Raw genomic sequence first — 22,625 nt, forward strand, 5'->3', positions numbered from 1 at the left:
CAAGTACACATTTATTATGCGTCGTACAAAAATAGGCGCGTGCTGCGCAGTTGCGTATCGAGGCAAGCTTGCGCGTTTTGGTCTGGCGCGGTGGGAAGGGTAGGGAAGCAGGATGATGGAGAGGAGGGGGGAGCGGGTGGGGCCATATGGTGGAAGGGTGGAGGGAAGGGCAGAGAAGAGTAGAAGAGTTGGGGAGGAACCCTAGTAAGTGGTGGGGGGTGCATAGTGGGATGGAAGGGAGGGTGATTTACTGCCCATCTCTGTAATGAAATGGCATCTCTGGACGGGGCCGCAAAAAAATGGCCCATAATGGATAGGCCACTTTGCTTAATGAAATTAGGTCTTTGGGCCAAAAACGCTGCCGTAACTCCATTAATATATGTGCGGTGGCGGGGCGGCGGCGCTGGTGGTGTGCGCGCGCGCGTGCGGGAGTGCTCCAGTGTGCTCGTCGAGCGAGCGGGGTACAGGCAGTGCTGCGCAAGGACTCGCCGTGCAAGGACTCGCCGTGCAGGCACTCACGCCGGGAGAAGCGCACGGAGGAGTGGGATCGGCTCGATTGCATGAAGGGCGCTCGGACGCCGGGCGGGCGTGAACGCTCGCTGCCCGCGGCCGCCGGGCAAAGTCCGACCGACCGTGGCACCTTCAGCAAACAACGGGAACGGACGCGCACGAGGTTTGCAATGGAGCGGGACATGGGATACTCGGACTATTTTTGTTTGAATTATTTTCTGCGGGTTGCATTTTTGTGTGCGTTTTGTATTTTGAGTGAGGTCTTAGGCGGCGGGGAAAAAATGTCGTGTAATTTAAATGGGAAATATGCTCTACATATTTAAATACGTGCTCAAGTATTGTTGATTTTTTTTAAATAAATATAAATCATGAATTTGCTGTCAGGTTGCAGGTAATTGAACTAATGTCAGTGTGTGTAGTCTGTCTTGCTTAAGTTATCACTTATGCAAGGTATCCTGTTGAAACGTAAATGCTTATTAAGTGTTTAAATGAAGTAACCATGCTGAATTGTAGTTCATGAATAATTTTAATCCTTAATTTAAAACAAAAAAAATGCAAATTATAAATCTTCAAAACGTTTCCATATTCTTTCAGACGATTTACTTATGAATGTAACTATCTTTGGTAGTCTAATTGTGGCCGGATGTGGCTCCGTGGATTCACTGCTCCCTCGTGTGCCCCAACCCATGGAAACAAATGGCCATGATAGCGATGATCAGTACCGGAAAAAAAACCTAAATCCCATTTGTAAGATCCAATGCGTTGTCATAGTAACAGACTTGTGTTGTTTTTGTCTCTCCCGTGGTGTGGTGTGTTGCGCTGGACACTTCAGTCACGATCTTTTAAAATTGTATTTCTCGAACAGATTCTCCGATGGGACCGCACGCCACTCAGGTTTGGTGCGTTACTCGTAAAGATGTGGCGGTACAGCAAGTCCAACCACCGTCTACCCTTCGGGGTGCTTTTTCAAAGTTTCTCCGGGCTTCAGCGAACCTCCGACCCCCCCACCACCACCACCGAGATTTGTGAAGATCCCAGAAAGACGGCCGTCCCTGCCTTGTGCTTGATCTAACCATGTGCTGCCCCAAACAACATGGTTTGTTCATGCACCAGGTAGAGGCATGCCCTTTCTTCCTCCAGGCGGAAGAAGGAATGTCACAGGGCGAAGCCACACGTCCAAAAAATCATTTGCGTCGCATGAAGTACTTGAAAACAAGATTAAAAAAAGTCAACGCGGCAGCTTAATACTTTGCCGATTTTCTGAAACCATTTCAAACCCAGCTCATGTGATTGTAAATATCGGCGTGGTTTCCCCCCTCCCCCCTCTTCTGAAATATTACGCTGAAAGTTTACAGCTTCTGCTGTTCAGATTTCAAATCTTGCATGCGATGGGCTCTCTACGTCACTGCGGCTATTGTGTTACCACGATAGCGCAAACAACCACATGGCCCAGGCAGATGTCCGAGGTGATGATGCGCTCGGGTGCTTCGTTGTGCGAGGGGCCATTTTTGTGAAACAAAAGGCTCGGTGGGGGTCGCAATTTGCGATGTTTTTTTATTTACTATTTCTTGACGAATCTTAAAAAACTGATAGAGGACTGGTTCCGTCAAGGCAGCGTCCACAACCACAGCCGTGTTATAAAGACCTCAAATGTCGTATCTTTCTATGTAAATGAACATTTTCTGCGCTGTGTGTAATGTCGAAGCCAGCCTACGAAAATAAACAGTTTTGTCTGCTCTGCCAAAAGGTACACACTGTCAAAACACATAAACATCAACAAGACATTCATATTAATTGATCCAACATACACTGCCAACATTCTGTCCGTAAAATAAAAATGTGCGCAGTCCTTTCTGATATTCAACGTAACCAACTGTGTAGTGCTCGCGGCGTAACGTAATTGAATAACGCGAACATCACTCGTCCTCATGCCACGGGTTAACACGGAGATTCGCCCACTACGGCCGAGTTTTGATGCAATGTGATTAAGTCAACGTGGCACATATGGGCGTGTATTGAAAGAAACACGATATGTACCTCGATGATTTCGCGATCATTTGTTTTCGAATTGAAACACAAACATTGATAGATTACGACTGAGATATTCATCCCAAAACGCATGCGCGGGTCAGACAGCAGTGCGGTTGTTCAACCACGCGATGAAAATTAAAGTGATTTCCACCCCCCCTTTCCCCTCTCCTAGATTTTGTTTGATGTGAGCCAATGGCCATGGCTCCTTGATATGAACATTTGTTGAAAATTAGACGTAATATAAACACATTGCGCCTTAATTATTATTGAAAGTCCCATAAAAACGCAGCAAAAAAAACCGTTGCATGCACTGTTTTATTTTTTGAAAATTTTTTTTGACAGCCATTAGAAATGCCTAGGTAGGCTACTTTTATGAATCCAAAATAATTTATACACATTTACTGTGTATATACATTTTGCTTAAGATTGAAATTTCATCTCCCATTTGAAAATGTGTTTTAGATTCGACAGAAAAACACCACCCTCCCCACCAAAATGAAATAAATGAGAAACATTAAGTCAATTACAGGTGTGCGAATACATTTGGAACCACCGAACTGGAAATGCAAGTAAACAAACTGAAATCTCAGAATCACAGGTAATTTTACGCACGCGCGGTGCGATGCTAAGAGCGAACGTCACGTTTTTCGATGTGGCCGGAGTAGAGCTGCAATAGCAGCTTTCATTTCCATCTCCCTGCCATAATGCCCTGTCCCACCCTAAACCATGGAGTTAGAGCAGGGGTCCCCAACCCCCAGGCCGCAAACCGGTATCGGTCCGTGGCCTGTTAGGAACCAGGCCGCACAGCAGGAGGAGGTGAGAGTGGTGAGTCCGCGCGTGGCCCGCCCATTATTTTATTTACCAATTCCGTCCGCGCCTCTTTCCCGCACTGCGCACTTGTCTCAGTCACAGTTTTGGTAAGCCCAAAAGCTAACCCCTGGCCAAAATGAGTAAAAAACAAACGTCGCTGGAGAGATTCTTTGAAAAGGGGGAAAGACCTAATGATGAACTGAGTTAGAGGACCCACACCCATGACATCTACCCAGAAGAGTGTGCGTCTGCTATGTGCACGCAAATGAATTTACAGCTTTGGAAACCTGCAACGCAAACGCCGGCTGATTTATAAGCAAAAATAAATGTGTATAATGTACATGTATCGCGTTTGGAATGGAGCTGTCTGGATCATTGTGAGCGCAATTGCTGGCGACTTTATTTTGGAGTGTTTCTCGTGTGCGTTGGTGTACATCGCCCCGTTCACAATTCCCTAAAGCGGTGAGCGTAGCTCCTGCTGCATGTTAGGGTGGGACAGTGCTAAAAGACAACTTGTATATTACAGAACGTATGCACGCATGAACCTGGCCACAGAGAGGTAGCGGATACAATTTTGAGGGTGTAAAAATGGATCAGGGGTCATATTACAATTCAACATTTTCACAATCACGAGCATCAAAGTTGCAAACATAAAAATTCAGAACTGTCAGCGGATGCTTAATCGAGAAGAGCAGCTTTAACAATGCACGATGATAACCTCCCTCTTATAACGGCTCCTCATATATGACTGCCAGCAAGGCAACCAGATTAAGATTTCAGCTTCATTCATTTCTGAAGTTGTCTATGAAAACCAAAAAATAACTGAATGCAGAGCGCCGGATGAGCCCTGCACTGGTTGGTGCCCAACACACGACTGAGTACAGCTCAACCTTGGGATCGTTTTCCTCGCTCAGCTGTGCAGGCGGTGGAGGAGGGGGCAGTCTAAACAGGAAGGCAGTGTTAAAAGCTGTTAGCCATCAAGATAGTGGTGTTTGACTCTAGCTTGTAGTCGTGTGATCGTGACCCAGGTATTTGATAGTCGAAAAAGAGAGCTTAACTTTGACATCGCTTGACGTACATTCGACTATAGTTTGAGAAAAACTGATTAGCAAAGAGTTCAGGGTAACGTCTAAGGCATCGTCGTTTGACACGTCTGATATATATTAAGCACAACAGGATTAACCACAAACTGAGTGCTTCAAAATGATATGACTAACTAAAAATGCACATTATGGGACAAACAGGAAGGGATGATATAAACACAAGCACCAAAATCACGAAGACATGCTTTTTTTTCACAATCTTGGAGAAAAAAATGACATGACGGCGGTTGAAGGAAATTCCTTAATTAAAAAAAAATCACCTGGGCGATGACAGGTCATTCAAATGACTATTCCATATTATGAACATTTTACACAACACCCATTCCCACTTGTAAGGATTTAATATTCCAACTCTTTTTGGACAAATTCACTCATCACTTCACTTAACGAAGCAAAAAAAAAAGAACGCAACATGACCTTGAATGTTGACCGCATCATAGGTAACATAAAGTGCATAAAATGCCACACACCCTAGTAGGTCGTTGTAAAAAATAATAATCCAAAAATAACATTCTCTTGAACAATTATATAAAGGACACACACAGACAACATAGGATCGCATCCAATTGGATTAACGTGCGTTTAAACTCGCTGATCTAACATCTTACCTCTCACATCCTCGCTGCTGTAAAGTTGACATGAATTGCAAACCTTGAACCGGACGAGGGTCGATGTGATTTTGAGTTTACCACACCGTCCACCGCAGTGCGGTGTCTTTTGAACCAATTTGCCTAAATCTCTACGCCAGGTGCCTTGCCTATAAGTAAAATACTGAGCTTGGCGTGCTGCATTCCATTTCAACTACGCCAAAATGGGCACAAGGTGGGCAACGGACATTGGCTGTGATCCCTACAGCTTAAGACCTTCGTGTTTGAAATTTTGCTGTTACGTATGGTTGAAAAAACAGACCCATGAAAAACTTTTATCGTGATGAAAAAAAAAACACTTAATCAGGAAATTGCCTCGTGGTTTCTTAGCAACTCCACATCATTCACAATATATTACATAGCTTTGACCGCTTTAGAGAAAGCAATCCTGACATCAGAGTATACTCTAACAGCACGTATGCTATCATCTCACTTGCCTTCTCAGGCATTATATTATTATTTAGAAAATGGGGAGGAAGATTTGTCAGCCTCTATCCCAGGCAGGCTCAGATGCACGTGAAGTCCATTTGGTCAGAAGAGGGCAGAGAGAGAACGGCGAACGAGAATCAGCCAGTGTGCAACTCCGATTAGCACGGTTAGCTACGTACGGTGCGAAAGAAGTTCAACATACAAACGAGACATTAGAGATGCATCGATTCATAGAATATCAATTATTAAACATACGATACAAACACCAAATCCTGTGGGCAAGAAGGAACATTTGATTCATATACGCTGCAGCCAGTACGGGTGATACTAATCAACGCAATGTGAAAGTAATTGATTGTTGAATTGCGACAATTCATTGAATGGCTCCACCCTTAATAGTCTTCACCGCAGACCTACAAAAAAACAGTCAACACGGATAGTTGCTCGCTATCCCCCAGGCAGGGCACACTCCATACACGATGGTTGAATGAACTATCTCTATACCATGCCAATAGTTCAGTTGAGATACCCACTGCAATCTGCTATGTATATATGTATATGCAAAACAGGTGTGGTTATTGAGGTTAATCAAAACATAGACGTCACAAAGTACAAGGTCACCCCTCTATTGGTAGCATTAGGTTGTTGTGACAAATAAAATACATAGTGGACTGCGTGGAATACCCGGCCTGACCAGTACATCAGCGCCATCGAGACAGACGACTGATCGAAAGCAACAAACAAAATAACGTTGTAGATTTCCACTCCTCTAGACACCGAGACTCCGTCTGGATGGCTGTAGTTGTACAGCCATCAATTGTTGGGACGAGCGTGAATGCATTCTGGGTTGTCTCCCATACAATTTGGTTTTCAGATTGCACGGTATGTGCAACACAACGCATGGCAAGTATGTAAGATCTCAGTCTAAGCTGATGCCCTTCGCACACTCGGTCTTTCTCTGGGCTCTGTCTTCACTGTCTAAACATTGCTTTGTGAAAGCTCAATATTTGTCAGAAAGAGCAAAAAAACACCATTTGAAGCAAGGCAAAGAAGTAGGGGAGGTTATTCACTGTCTATAACTCACAGTCGTGGGTGTACAACTCGAACCACCAAAGTGGAAACTACACATTTTAAAAAGCTCATAAGGGAACCCTGTACTCATGTACCGAAATTTGCAGTAGTCATATACTGAATGTGGTGAAGACAGCTGCACGAGCTGGCTGGCTATTGGTCAAGATTGACATATGATTTACTCACCGACGTCACAACTTTCACAAGTTCCCATAGTACTCTGCAGTCAAATCACTACATGCGTTATGGCCTGGCATAGAATGCTCATTTTTTTTTTACATCTCAGACCTTTGCATTACTCTTCGAATTCTTGTTTTTGTCGGTGCGAACCCAATGCACTTGAGATGCATGCCACAACCAGCTCTGACCCCAGAATCCATTAAATTAAAATTATACCGCGAGGCATGGCCCTCAAAAGAAACGAGCGAAACAACCTCTCCACAATGTTCCCACTGGAAACTTTAAAGTCGAAAATTGGCCTGGACTTCCATACCTTCCTCCCCCATCTTTCCGTTCAATTACTTCCCAAAGCTTCCCAAAGCTGAGCCCTCAAAGCCTGCAGGTGGTCTTGTAACGCTTTCACGGACGTGCGGATTAACGGGCTGTCTTCCTGTAAATATTTGCACTGCTAACGCTTAGGATTCAGACGTCTTTGTTGCCACAAACATCTTTTCGTCTGCATCCATGGGTAGGATTTCATGTCATTTGTGAACCAGCGTTGCGAGTGTATATATGTTATCTTTTTTGTGCATGTGTGTGGAGACGGCAAGCACGCACTTGTGGATACTCAAGATGGGTACGATTATCGTGGCGTGTGAACCAAAATGCACCCATGAATGAGCGCTGATCGATTTGAAGCTATTTCCACAACTGCGTGAACGCAAGCTATGGGTGCGATTTGTAAACAAATCAAAAGCTTCAACTTTATCTTGGTCCATATTTTGTTTCAATCCTGGGAAAACTATACATCATAGTTTCTCGACTGTTGGGGACCATTTTATAATCAAAAGGTACAAAATAGTTAAAATATGGCTACGACAGGTTCTAAGCTAATGTGCGTATGTATATCTATCCAGTATTTCCGCGCCTCCGATAAGTACGGTTGGCTATGTACGGTGCAAAAGAAGTTCACATATACATACAGTATTTGTTACCTTCAAATTTATCTTTTTCTTTTATAAGGTTGCCCGGTTTGTAACAATTGAGCAGCTGTGATCTCTTCAGGGCACTCGCCTTATTTTGTGCACATGTGTACTTGTACGTTAGCAGGTGTAGGGTCTGCATGTGTGTCTCACTAACATATCCCCACAATGATCATGAATCGATCAATTTTGCCACCAAACACACACACAAACTCGTGACCGGACAATTATTAATATAAAAAAAACGCAGTTGCACTTTAAGAACTTGTAATCACCTAGTGTTGTTGCACCGCACATAATTTACACAAATGAAAACATGTAGTGTTATGACTCTTCAAGGCCAGTGCCCACGCCCAGTGCAGAGGAGTCCGATGGTGTACAGGCAACGCAAGGTTAAGGTAGGGCAGACCAGTGCAGGCTATGCCACTCGCATGTGGTGGCATGTACGTGTGCGCACGTACCGGTGCAGTGCGTGCAGCGTGTGCAGTACTGGTGTGGAGTGCCAGCTACAGAATGCAGGTGAAACATTTTGAAATCCAAGGCTATTCTGTTATATTTGGAGTGCTATTAAGTGGTGACGCACATCTACCGCGAACAGGGTAAAGGCAGCCTGTATCGCCGACTGCGAGCAGCTCAGCTGGAGTTGTAGCATGGAGGGACAACAGAGGCAGAGGTGTAACATAGAATGCAAGTGCTGGGGGGAGGTCAGTGGGTGTGCTGGAGTGAGGGCGGTGTCGATGTGCGGTACTGGAGGTGGACACAGCCAGTGCAGGAAGAGTGCTGGTGTGTGGTGGGTACGCGTGGCACCGGTGTCATGAGGTGCCCTGCTCGCTGGGCTCCCCACAGATGGTCTTGCTGTACTGCTTCTGCTGCTCTTCCTTGAATGTGTTTTTGACTTTGCCCCTCTTGAGGCCACCGTCCCTGCGGAGGCACACCGACACCGAGCCCTCAGCGACCGAGGTGACGGAGCATTGCGCCAAGCTGTGGCCCAAGCAACCGCTTTGCAGCTCACGGATGTTGCACGTGGTGCCGACATGGTTACAAAGGGCTAAACACGTAGATTAAAAAAGAACGATTAAACTATATTTTTTTATTTTAACCAGGTAAGGCCCACTGAGCTATACAGCTCTTTGCAGAAGTGACCTGGCCACAAATGATAGGTCAACAAAGTGGTGTATCATGTATAAATGTACAACAGTCAAATACTCTTTAAGCACATGTTTCTAAATGTGGAGGGAAAAACCGTAGGACCTGGGGAAAAATCCACGCAACCACGGGGAGAACATGCAAACTCCAAATGTACAAGCGTCAGGGTCGGGATCGAACCCACGAACTGATGCATACCAGGGGATGCAGATAACATCTCGCCACCATGGCGAGATGCTTATGCACCAGTTGGCCAGGCTTACCACGGGAAAAGTAATGAAATGGGATTGTAACGTGCGAGTTGTCGAGTGCCGTTTACCACAGCAAGTCGACGAGGCCGCCCTGGCTGGCGATCTCGGCCTTAACGCGATTGGCAAACTGCACCGCGTCCTCATCCTCCTGCAGGGCACGCACGCCGGGCAATGCACATAGCAAATGGCGATACATCGTCATGATCATCATCGTGTGCAAATCATTTCTCTTTTCATCAGCGATTTTTTATATATCTAACAAAAATTTGTCAATGTGTATATCAACATGTCAAATCTATGGGACCTATTTGGCAGTATCAAAATAATGGAAAAAAATAAGAATACGCTTTAAAATGCATATATTATGACAGCATGTTTGTTTGCATGTTTTGCCACAAGGATGTGTGGTTAATGCAGACATGATGCCTTGCAATTGGTATCAATTTAGTGTTTGAACATCTTAACACCTGCAATGTTGAGAAGAGTTTTTAAGTGCTGGACAGATGCCGTTGGAAAACACTTATCCGGAGGCTGGTGGACCAAACTGCATACCAGATCTTTTTTGGGTGGCAAAACAACACATTTGCCAAAGCTCACACCCCATGGTGATTTATAAATGCACAAAACGCAAGATCGATCAAAGACACAAGTCAAAACAAATTTACCCTGCGCGTCATGGGGGGAAGGTACCAGACGTTGCACACTATCGCCCAGCTGCTCATCATCCTCAGAAGGTAGTTCACCATGCCGTACTTGCTGCTGTTCCAGAAGGCATCCCCAAACTGCGGGTCGTACTGTCAAGCGTCGCAGACGAACACACATGCGCAGACAAATACAGTGAGGGGAAAAAAGTATTTGATCCCCTGTTGATTTTGTACGTTTGCCCACTGACAAAGAAATGATCAGTATCATTTTAATGGTAGCTTTATTTTAACAGTGAGAGACAGAATAACAACAACAAAATCCAGAAAAACGCATGTCAAAAATGTTATAAATTGATTTGCATTTTAACGAGGGAAATAAGTATTTGACCCTTCTGCAAAACATGACTTAGTACTTGGTGGCAAAACCCTCGTTGGTAATCAGAGGTCAGACGTTTCTTGTAGTTGGCCACCAGGTTTGCACACATCTCAGGAGGGATTTTGTCCCACTCCTCTTTGCAGATCTTCTCCAAGTCATTAAGGTTTTGAGGCTGACGTTTGGCAACTCGAAGCTTCAGCTCCCTCCACAGATTTTCTATGGGATTAAGGTCTGGAGACTGGCGAGGCCACTCCAGGACCTTAATGTGCTTCTTCTTGAGCCACTCCTTTGTTGCCTTGGCCGTGTTTTCGGTTATTGTCCTGCTGGAATACCCATCCACGGCCCATTTTAAATGCCCTGGCTGAGGGAAGGAGGTTCTCACCAAAGATTTGACGGTACATGGCCCCGTCCATCGTCCCTTTGATGCGGTGAAGTTGTCCTGTTCCCTTAGCAGAAAAACACCCCCAAAGCATAATGTTTCCACCTCCATGTTTGACGGTGGGGATGGTGTTCTTGGGGTCATAGGCAGCATTCCTCCTCCTCCAAACACGGCGAGTTGAGTTGATGCCAAAGAGCTCCATTTTGGTCTCATCTGACCACAACACCTTCATCAAGTTGTCCTCTGAATCATTCAGATGTTCATTGGCAAACTTCAGACGGGCATGTATATGTGCCTTCTTGAGCAGGGGGACCTTGCGGGGGCTGCAGGATTTCAGTCCTTCACGGCGTAGTGTGTTACCAATTGCTTTCTTGGTGACTATGGTCCCAGCTGCCTTGAGATCATTGACAAGATCCTCCCGTGTAGTTCTGGGCTGATTCCTCACCGTTCTCCTGATCATTGCAACTCCACGAGGTGAGATCTTGCATTGAGCCCCAGGCCGAGGGAGATTGGCAGTTCTTTTGTGTTTCTTCCATTTGCGAATAATCGCACCAACTGTTGTCACCTTCTCACCAAGCTGCTGGGCAATGGTCTTCTAGTCCATTCCAGCCTGTGTAGGTCTACAATCTTGTCCCTGACATCCTTGGAGAGCTCTTTGGTCTTGGCCATGGTGGAGAGTTTGGAATCTGATTGATTGCTTCTGTGGACAGTTGTCTTTTATACAGGTAACCAGCTGAGATTAGGAGCACTCCCTTTAAGAGTGCGCTCCTAATCTCAGCTCGTTACCTGTATAAAAGACACCTAGGAGCCAGAAATCTTTCTGATTGAGAGGGGGTCAAATATTTATTTCCCTCATTAAAATGCAAATCAATTTATAACATTTTTGACATGCGTTTTTCTGGATTTTGTTGTTGCTATTCTGTCTCTCACTCTTCAAATAAACTTACCATTAAAATCATAGACTGATAATTTCTTTGTCAGTGGGCAAACGTACAAAATCAGCAGGGGATAAAATACTTTTTTCCCTCACTGTACATGATTACAGCTGTGGCGATTAATAGACTAAAATTGTAATCATCTTACGTCTTTTCGTGGACGATTACTCAAGCCCCCTTTATTGTTGGCGGCCGACCGATTGCTTCTGGGAGGTGGGGAACCCCTCAAGAAGCCACGTCTACCGTCACATGACCGATGATGCCGATAACGTGAGCAAGCGCAACCCATCGCCTCCCGTCCATTGGGAACAGAGGTGAGACTTCGTTACCTACAATGTTTGTGTTATCCTATTAGCCGAAGAATTGAAAACCTAATTTGTAGAGGTCTACACACAATTGCACAATATGCCGAACTGCTTTTTGTCTTTAACTTGTTGTACTTCCCCGGCACCTCCGATTAGCACGGTTGGCTACGTACAGTGCGAAAGAAGTTCAACATACATACATATGACCATGGTTATACTAACGACACATTCATGACCACACATTAACATAACTGATAGTGTCGCTGGGGCATATCCATGAATGACATGAGATTGGACTTGAACATATATCCATGTAAAGCCCTTTTTTAAATTGTACTGCAGGCTGTCTGAACGCCATGCGGATCATGGATCATGGCGGTTATTTGACCGGACTTGACTTCACTCGTCTGTGGGCTAGTGAAGACGAAGAGCAGATGTGGGAGGCTAGAAGTACCTTACAACAATGGAGGAGTTCTGCTCTGCCCCGCTGCTGACCACAACGTGGTCCAAGCACTATTCAGGCTCAACTCTGCTTAGCTTTTGAGATTTGGCGAGATCTGGTACATTCCAAGTGATTTGTGTCATAGGCAAAAGTTATTGATGATTGATACCTTGATGGCCACTGGGTAGATTGTCCCTTGGATTTCAAAGCTTCCCTTCTTGAACATCATGACCGATGTGTTGTTGATGCAGGTTCCTGGTTCACACACACACGAACACACAACTCCATCAGCTGAATGTATCGAGGCAGGAAATTCACTCTGCCAGTCAATGGGACCCCACCACCATCTCTGTCACTGGGCACATCTGTTGATTGGCTATGTCTGGATAATATATTAGATAATAGCGTGATTTTACTTTAAAAAGTAACGTGAACATCTGTGATAAACAATTATATGACTAATTAAAGATTAAAATTACGATAGAAAATTTGTTTCCTGCTGCTCTATTGGTTTACTTTTACATGAATACGTTATGCAACACAATAATTTAATTGGATCAAGATGTTTAATGTTGGCTCTCTTGAGCCAGAGGCATAGCTGCAGAATTAAATGGTATTTAGTTAGGAGAAAAATGTGCACACTGACAAAAAAGTATTGAAAGGAATAAAATAAATGTCTATTTAAACAAAATAATTTAAAAAACAATATTATATTGTGGTGAAACAAGCACCTTCAGGGAAGATGAGTATTGGAAGCTTATTCTTGTCGGCCACATGTTCACTTAGCCTGAAATAAGAACACACAACCAGAAGTTATAGGCAGTGGCGAATACACATGTTGTACCCAAATAACGATCACCTAAGTGCAATGGTTGGAAATAATTATTGTCTCTTATGTGGACTTAAGTGTGAGAATAATGTAACTTTAGGTGCACTTTGATGATTTTGTTGTTGTTTACAGCTAAAAACTATTCTCAAATAAAGATCTGGTTTTATCACAGAATCAAGTACAATTGTGTGAATAGTGATAACTAAACCTAAGATGAAAAATGTCTTCATCATCATCATTTAATAATATGTATACCACACATTTCATGCAGTAAACATTGACACGCCAGAGCACAGGGTTTATTTGAGAACATTACTCGTTAAGGAAGTGGTTGTGCAGCAATGTAAAAAAAAAGGCCATGATAAAAATAATATACATAACGAAGGAAAGAGCAAAAATTTAAAAGTTAAAATGTGTTTTTTTGTCCACCTCATTTGAAAGTAATCTATTTAATATGCGCTTAAATTGATTACTTGTAGGCGCATTAATAATATTTCCAGGTAAGCTGTTCACACTTTAGTGCGCCAGTCTTGTAATAAAAAAAAACATCCATTACTGACAACAAACGATCAAATGAAAGGTACCTCTTTGTGACCAGATTCCGGTCCTTGATCTCGGAACGCTCAAAAAAGACATGGGGGCAGGCCTTCACGATGGCCCTCTGTATGACCCCCATGAGGCCACCGTGTTTCTGCCCCACCTGCCACCATCACACATTCAATAAGTTACACAACCATCGCGTATCGGGTTGAAATTACACCAAGGGAAATGAGGCACACTATGTATGTTGAACTTCTTTCGCACCGTACGTAGCCAACCATGATAATCGTTATTTCAGTTGTATTCCCACAGCAGATTTGGATGATGCAGGTTTGCCAATCAATCCAATGACACTTGCATTAAATATATCCAAGACCTGCTTTCTTTGAAACAAAATTCCCGTTAGCAAGAGCTGACACTAAATTTTCATCTTATCATAACTTCCCAGAAGTGGCTAGCAGATCATGCTACAATGTAAACAGCAGCTGTATCAATGCAGCTTCTGGTAAAAAAAGAACAAAGATCATATCCACCAGATTCAAACGAGAGAGTGGTGGCTGTTGGTAGGAACTGCAGCAGTGCGAATTTCATACCATGGCGTAACAACGGTCATTGGCCAAGATAATGACGTCGATCGGTGATGTGTGGTTGGCAACACAGATTCCACCTTTCTTTGGCATGTTCTCCCTAATGAAGCAGACACACAATCGCACAAACAAGCACAAACACATACCATTAGCATCACACGCAATCATTTTCTAAAGCAAACGAATACCGTTATGGTACGGTGACGTAGAGGTCGGTCCATATATTTCATTTTTAAAGTCGTTTCCTGTGTTCATTGTCACCATTTGTGCTCAGGTTTCACGTACGGCTACGTGTCGGCTGTGCCAATACCACTGTAAAAGTTTTTGACACAAAAAACACAAGCACCACGAGCAAACATGTACCACAAGCATCACGCACAACACTTTTAACATAAAGACAAATGTACAGTGGTCCTCATCCCGCTGCAGTACAATGGTGTGGGTTGGTTTCTACATTTAATTTTTTAAAGTCGTTTCCTGTATTCAGCATCAGCCTTTGTTCTCTGGCTTCATGTACAACTATGTGTTGGCTGTACCTAAACCACTGTAAAATGTAGTTCATGGGAGCTGTTTAAATTATTACTTCAAGTCAAAAACTCACTCCCCAAAGAGGATTAAAAGTATGGATTGCCGAGATGCACCGCAGGTGCCTCGTGAACGCAGAACCAGCTCACTTGACGACACCGTGACTAAAATAGGTGTCTTATGATGTCACTGGACTAGGAATCTAAAATTATAACCAGGGTGATTAATATAGCAACAAGACTAACATTACAGTGGCTAGAAATATATACGTAAGACGATTTACTCAGAAGTATATATATTACATCCACGTCCTACAAGGAAATAAATATGATACTTAATGGGCATGTGCTGAAATATATTTGTTTAAACCTCACAAAAACTTAAAGTCCAGAAAAGTAGGATGTTGTTGAACGTGAGCAGTTTAAGTTGAGTTTGTTGTCCTTTCCCCGCACCTCCGATTAGCACGGTTGGCTATGTACGATGTGAAAGAAGTTCAACAAACATACAAGTTGACAAAGTGGGTGAATTATCACGTTAATTGTGCAGCTATCTGTGGGGAGATGGTACAATAGACATCAGAATCTTATCTTTAGATGTTTTAATGAAGCCAAAATCGCGTATCTAACATAGATAAATATAGATATGGGTTACCAAGTTTTTGCAGGTTCCCTCTCAATTTTGACATTTCTGAATTAATCATTGTAATTTTTTTTTTTTATAATAATAATCTGCCAACGACAGCCGACAGAATCCCAAACGAGAAACAAATGGTGAGTAGAGCTGCGGAGGTCACCGATTGTGGTAGGAGATGATCGCAGTGAGGGCACGGGCACAGATCCTCATGCTCATGAGGTGAACTTGGTCGCTCAGCCATTCCTTCATCCTGCGAGACAGGCAGGTAGAGAGAATTCAGACATCCGGTGCCACATGCACGCACACTCACAGACCCACGTTACAGCAACAGAAGCGGGATTGAAGGTGGTGGAGGAGGGGGAGTGAAGCTTTTTGCTTGAGCCCACTTGCATTTGCCTCAAATTGTTGCCGTTGTTAGCTTTCCTCGAAGAAATCACCAGAGATTCACACTTGACAAAAGCCATGTACAGCCCTGCTGGATAAGGGCCTCCCCACGCCGTCCAGTTGTGGGAGTTATTTTGCCATATTTCGCAACACTGCTGAGTGTCAGTGAAGGCAGGGAGCAAAAATGTAGCAGCATATATGTACAGTGGAAGACAGAATGTTGCTGCAATGACCTCTGATGTCTGCATATGGTGGTTAGCATGGCTACCTTCTGAAGCCTTCCAAAGCGATGATTTCACATTTTAAGCAAAGACAAAATGAGAGATTGTATTTGATACACATATTGACCAAGCGATTGCTGTGCACCATTACAAATACATTTTTTTTTATCATCAAATACTTTTTCTTCCATACAGCCAGCTATACTGTAAACACATATTTAGGCACTCTCAGCCACAAAACTGAAGCCAAAACCTCCAAAAGTTGCTTAATGAGTAGCACTACTGTTAAGCAAGAGCGCATTACTAAACAGTAAAAGACACAGTCTGCGCCTTAAGGTTCACTGGAGAGGAACATTGAGCCTGAACAAAACACTTGTCAAGTCTATTACATAATATGGACATATGAACAAGAACAGTCCTTGGAACTTGTGATAGAAGCAATACCAAACTAAAGTTAAACAAGGTGGTGGCACAGAATGGCTTGGGATGTTTCCCCCCCACTAGTCTTAACATCCTTATTAAGTTTACCGAGTTTGCCTTGTCGAAGAAGCCTTTGGCATTTACACGGAATCTTAAGAATCCTAAACATGGTCTGGTCTGACTGAGGCAACTTTCAGCAAGCCGCAGTTCTGAAACACAATGGGTGTTAATGCATTCCTTTGGAAAAAATTAGTGTGATGATAAGTCGTAGGGTAAGAAGCCAACACAACTTAATTATACAGAACAAATAAAAAAACAATACGAACAAAACAGCAAAAACGAGACAAAAAAAATAATGTCCGCCCAATTGAATCGCAACCCTGAAATGTGACAATTTACCGACAAGCCAATGGGGTGATTCGGCATATGACTACTACATCTACCAATCTATTATTGTAATTCTCTGGGTATCGTTGAGTGTTAGGCATCAGCGTTAAGGAGGTTGTGATGTGGCAGACATACACTGTGGATGCATGTGGGTTCAGCGTGGCTCATTATTTAACCAGCAGATTTGAGGGGTTTTTTTTGCTGTTGCATAAAATGGGAATGTTGCGCTATGTTTTTATTTCGAATGTTTATTTCCACGTCACGACGAGAGATGAAGAAATAAATATGATCTGGAATTGTCTCACATGGAACATCCAGAATGAGTTAAAAGCAAAAGTGATTTCTGATATCACTGGGATAGAGTGTAACATTACATCAACTATGATAATTGGTTTTACCCTGTTTTCTGGCAACAAAACAGGTGTTAAGATATTCTTAGCTCTTTCGGTAAAGTCACGTTGAAGGGAAACAATAAAATAATAAAAAATATATGAAACAATAAAAATTCTCACGACGTTTCGACCATAACACAAACGGTCGTCATCAGGTGTGTCGGTTCGCAATTAATTTATTTATTTTTAAACGGCGTATTTACTTATTTATAAAAACGTCAGCGCCACGCGCAGCGATTTGGCAGTTTATTTAGAAGGACTAGTCCATCTATGTTCTGAATAGTGGAGGGCGGAGACGAAAAATTAATGTATGCTGTCTGAAAGCCACTGTAAGCGTGAACAATCAATTAAGACCTGAAATGGTTTATCAAATCTTTCCGATGATTGCTAAGCCAGAATCCATCTTCTCGGTTGAAATCGTCTCTGTGCTTGTATATGTGGATAGCCTCATGAACGAATCTCTCATGGTAGCCAGATGGCTTACAAAGAACCTCTGTCTTGGAAAAGTCAATGTCATGTGAGCCTACTGAATTATAACAATGATCTGCCACGGCCGAGGTGTTGGTCCTACCGTGTTTAAGGTCTGCTTTGTGTTCACGAATGCGGTCCGAGACATGGCGTTTGGTTTCTCCAATGTAACTACTACCACAGAGGCAACTTAGTTTGTAGACACCAGGGTACTGTATGTCTGGAATCACATCTTTTACAGACGGAACCAGATCACGGATTTTATGTAATGTATTGAAACGGACCTGGATCTTGTGTTTATTCAAGATTTTGGAGATCTTTTTTGTGATCCCCGCAATGTAGGGTAAAGTGATGGTTTTGAAAGGCTCCTCAAGAGGGTCCTTCCTTCATGGTTTGAGTGATAGCTTTGCGGATTGTATAGTCGGAGTAACCATTAGCCTTAAGAGCTTGGTGTACGTGCTTGAGTTCACTGCCTATGTGTTCCTGGTCGGATATGCATTGGGCTCTATGATACAGAGTCTTGATGAGAGAATTCTTCTGTGATGGATGGTGGTGTTAAGATGTTAAAACACCAAACTGAAACCTTTAACAAGGAATAATATTTGCATTAACCACAATACTTGTGGTCAGAATGCAAAAAAAACTCTGATAATATATGCATTGTCTTTGAAACTGATTGGTCCACACCAGAGACAGCTTTCTTTGGAGCCTAGTCTCAAACAGTGCTAGATCTGGTCTAACGCTGTTTGAGTGGACCAGTTTAAAAGAAAATGCATATATTATCAGAGTGGTTATTTTTTTTGCATTCTGACCACAAGTATTGTGGTTAATGCAGACATGATTCCTTGTAAAAGGTTTCAGTTTAGTGTTTTAACATCTTAACACCTAAATTTCGATTTAAAGCTTTCATGATGACTGCAGGGATTCATATTCTTGGTTCTTTCGGTAAAGTCACGTAACTTTACCGAAAGAACCAAGAATATCTTAACACCTGTTTGATTGCCAGAAAAAAGAGAAAACCTATTCTCATATTTTGGTACTGGCAAAGGAGGTCCCATTACACCAACTCTTCAAAACTAAATATGTTGACAAAAACTATGTAATGATTCACTTCTCTGGCAACTTAATGAATTGTGAAGATTCAGGATCACAATTAAATTGTAATAATAATCTTTTTGTCTGCTTTTTTTCCCATTACATTGTATTAACTCTCATTTGCTCCATCACATTTGCTCATTAGCATCAACACATATTGGAAATATTACTTTGACGAAGTGTAAATAATCTATTCTTAGACGCAATTCAAGGTATGTATCGAGTTAATCGATGCAGACTCCACAGCAGGAAATGGCATATACAGATTCACTCACCCCACCAGTGATTCTATAAATTGTCAGGATTTGGGATATTAATGCCATACTTTCTTGTATGCAATTTTACCATCTCATTTGTATTTGTGCTTTGTGCTGTTCTCGTTTGTACGGTTTTGCTTGCTTAATTAGCCTAAATGTAACATGAGCATACCACGTGCATAAATCTTATATTACATGCACAGTTGGATGCAAGCAAGGAAGTGTGAGAACAAAACTTTTATCAGCTTAAATCGATGCATCGTTGCATTATTACCCCATTAATTTCCAAGCGGGCAGCTTGCTTGTAAGTTTTAAACGTGAAAAAATGTACAGCTTCCTCCTACATTATAAGCCCCCCTTGCTCGTTGACAACCGTAAAGTGAGAAGCAAGTTAAAAATGGTTCTGGTTTGGATGCAATTCTACTTTCATCGTTAACAGCGGCTGTACACAGCCTCCACAGACAAGGGAGCATAAACCATCACGCAAACTCTGGTTATACTCGTAGCAGCTTTTGGTAAACCATTAACCACTGAACAAAGACGATCACTATATCGCACGCTTCCAGATGCATTTATGCAGCCGTCTGGAAAGCTCTTCCTTCTAACATTAGGAAGCCACTGGAGCTATGCTTTTTTAAATATTTTTTTTTATGATTTGTGTTTAGTTTTGTCCTTACCCTACACCACCTATTAGCACGGTTGGCTACGTATGGTGAGAAAGAAGTTCAACATACAAACATACAGGTGATGTTAATGTTAATTGGACCAGGGTGCGAAGTCAACCAGTGCACAAGTGTGGGTACTCACTTGCCCTCGGGGAAATAGCCGAGAAGCGTAGTGCTGACCACCAGCCAGCCAATGCCGATAAATGCCAAAGTCACCCTGAAGGGAAATCAAAATGAGCACGCATTATACTCTTTGGTTTTTTCGGTAAAGTCACATTGGTAAAAAAATCAATAAAACAAAATAAATGAAAACAACTAGATTAAATCACGACGTTTCGGAGGCAACACAAGCACGACTTGACAGAACAGCACCAACACAAGCAGAGTTAACCCGGCTAGTTTGAGGATAGGTGCGAGCTGGAATGTTCAGCAAAAGCGCTTCTCATGACCACGTGTGTTAAGAATCTCCCAGACCATCGTGGCCACTAATTTCAGTGAAATACTACTACTTAGTTTATTACCTAATCTTGGCAAAAGCCATGCACCCACCACAGACCACTTGTCTGATGTGGCAGTGCGCAGCACTAGACGTGGGGTTTGCATTCCCCTTCAATAACATGCCCGGACCCGCAATCTTAAAACAACTGTTCGCCAAACCACACATTAGAGCAAGAATTGAATACAATTAATGTAGTTGGTGGTCAACTAGAAAGTTATGCTTCTCTCTCCTGTGGTTTTCTGTCCTGGGGAGCACAAGCCACATTAAACAAAAAGAAAAAAAACACCACGGATTATATATTTCTCCAAAGTCACCATCGCACGCAACACGTCCGATGGTCCGTTTATGGGGAAAAGCAATTAACACGAAAACAAGAAAATCTTTAGCAATATCCATTTATGAGGATTTGCACAAACAGATGAGAAAATTCAAAGCAGGCCGAGCAAACGGTCAGATTCATGTTTACACTGCCCACCGATGGGCACTGGGACCTTGACCTGACAAAGAACAGAGCTTGGTGCCTTCGTATAGATCCCTTTTCCACTGCCACATCCAAACCATGCCAGGACCGTTCGCAGCCAGGCCCTTCACGGGTCAGGAGCCACAAGTTGTTTTTCCACTGCAGAAAACCAAGTTGTGCTGCTGCCATCGCATCCTTTGCATGGTGTGGAGTGGCGATGCCATGTTGCAGTTCCATCTTTCCTCACAGTGTACTGACGTCACGCGCGCCGTACGTTGTCATTAAACTCTGCCCTTGGCCTGACTGGGTTCTGAGGTACAGTAGAATTCCTCTTAACGACCACCCCTGTTAACAAATAACGATAGGGCTTCCATAGAGCCCAATGTGTTCGCTTACCAACTATTCCCTTGGTAATGACAGGCTGTTGTAGGTACAGTAAATATTAATTAATGCATTGATTAACCATGTTTCTTTTAATATTGTGTTTATAATTTTGTTAGTATTTAATATATATTAATATCAATTGTTTAAAATGTATAATATACGTTTTTTGGGTTAAAAAGGCGAACATTCGATGCTATCGGAACAAATTAAGCTTTAACATGTATTTCCTATACTCGCTTAAGGACCAAACCACTTAACGACCAGATTCATGGAACCAATTACTGTCGTTAAGAGGGGTTCTACTTTATATTCAATGGTCTTGTGAGAACAAGGTATATCATGGTCTGTTCACGGTATGGCATATCACCAGTGTAAAACAACCTGTACGGTGAGACCCTGTGAGGGCTCGGCTGATATGTGCCAGTGGAAGGGAGACATTAGTGGCTGCCCACTTAAAAGGAAAATAGTCAAGAGTGGTTTCCAATTTATTCATGAGCATGCGGTGGCGCACATAGCCTATTGACAGCACCAAGATAGTGGTTAAAATTCCACATTCCTATGGTGGGGCGAGTCGACCCATAGAACCACATTTATTGACTTTTTGCTAGTACTTTCCTTGCAATAGAGACATTTAGTCTCAAAAGGGCTCCCACCTGGTTCTAAGTTAATCAGACAAAGAAAACAAATCAAAGGGATAACGTTCCACCAGGAGTTAAACTATTGCGGAATGGGAATGATAACGATTGATTCACATGGCAAGTTGAATCCACAAATTGGCCGACATTTAAAATTCTTCATCATAAATATCTACAATTAATCCAATGCTGAATGAAGACCTCCCAAATCCATCACCATCACTCATGGTCTTGCCATGATACAATCCACCAAGCATCTGCATATGATCCAATTTCATTGCTCCATCTTTGCAATGGAAGTATTTTCTGGCGCATTCCCTCCCTTGGCTGCGACTCCATCATTATTCTCAACCACCGGCCATCATCTCTTCTAGTGATGTCCTACCAAAGACCACTTACTTTCACTCAAAGTAAATAAGATGTTTTTAATCTGCATTCATTCTCAAATCCATGCGTTCCTCTGTCTCTCTCAATGTAATTCCAAGCATGCACCACGCTGCAAATGTGCACACCTTACAGCTCTTCTTCCGTTTCCTTAACCTTTTCTGCTTCTGATTCATAAGGCACAGCAGAATACGTGGATCTACGGCAGTTATTGAAGGTGGACCGAGATCACAATGATGAAAGTGGACGAGAATATATTGGGGCGCATTCAAGATAATTAAATTAGCGGTGAAAAATTAACATGGCAATGTGCCTAAAGAAGAACGTGTTTAATTGGTGTGTACTACCTGTAAAAACACATTGTGCTCCAAGCTACAATAAATAAAAGGAGAGTGCACATCGCAACATATATAGGCAGGGCCAGATTTACATTTAATGGGGGACCCAGGTCTGTTAGTTTGGGGGTCCCTCTGTTTATTAAATTCTTTCCCCTTGCTGTTTTACAACCACAAATGAATGATGCCAAACGCTCCATTGCTATTTACCTTGATTAATTCAGTTCCGGTTTTTCAATGTTAAATACAAATTTCACAGCTAATTCTAAGTTCACAAAAACAGAGATTTTCACATTTTTGCACA

General features: G+C 42.8%; 1 protein-coding gene across 1 annotated transcript in view; it reads right to left on the bottom strand.

The window, feature by feature from the left end:
* Window positions 1-2,050: 2,050 nt before the first annotated feature.
* GPAT4 (glycerol-3-phosphate acyltransferase 4) overlaps window positions 2,051-22,625 on the bottom strand; it is a 28,741-nt gene continuing 8,166 nt past the window's right edge. The window contains exons 5-13 of the mRNA XM_076070621.1: window positions 19,767-19,841; window positions 15,496-15,585; window positions 14,184-14,277; window positions 13,635-13,750; window positions 12,953-13,008; window positions 12,391-12,476; window positions 9,806-9,934; window positions 9,209-9,288; window positions 2,051-8,664 (exon numbers count right to left, since the gene is read on the bottom strand). Of these exons, the coding sequence (XP_075926736.1) occupies window positions 8,556-8,664; window positions 9,209-9,288; window positions 9,806-9,934; window positions 12,391-12,476; window positions 12,953-13,008; window positions 13,635-13,750; window positions 14,184-14,277; window positions 15,496-15,585; window positions 19,767-19,841 (835 nt within the window). The 3' untranslated portion in view covers window positions 2,051-8,555. The remainder of the gene's footprint in view (window positions 8,665-9,208; window positions 9,289-9,805; window positions 9,935-12,390; window positions 12,477-12,952; window positions 13,009-13,634; window positions 13,751-14,183; window positions 14,278-15,495; window positions 15,586-19,766; window positions 19,842-22,625) is intronic.

Source organism: Petromyzon marinus, chromosome 30 (assembly GCF_048934315.1).
Source record: "Petromyzon marinus isolate PM22_M1 ecotype Great Lakes invasive population chromosome 30, UKy_Petmar_22M1.pri1.0, whole genome shotgun sequence".
NCBI lineage: Eukaryota > Metazoa > Chordata > Hyperoartia > Petromyzontiformes > Petromyzontidae > Petromyzon > Petromyzon marinus.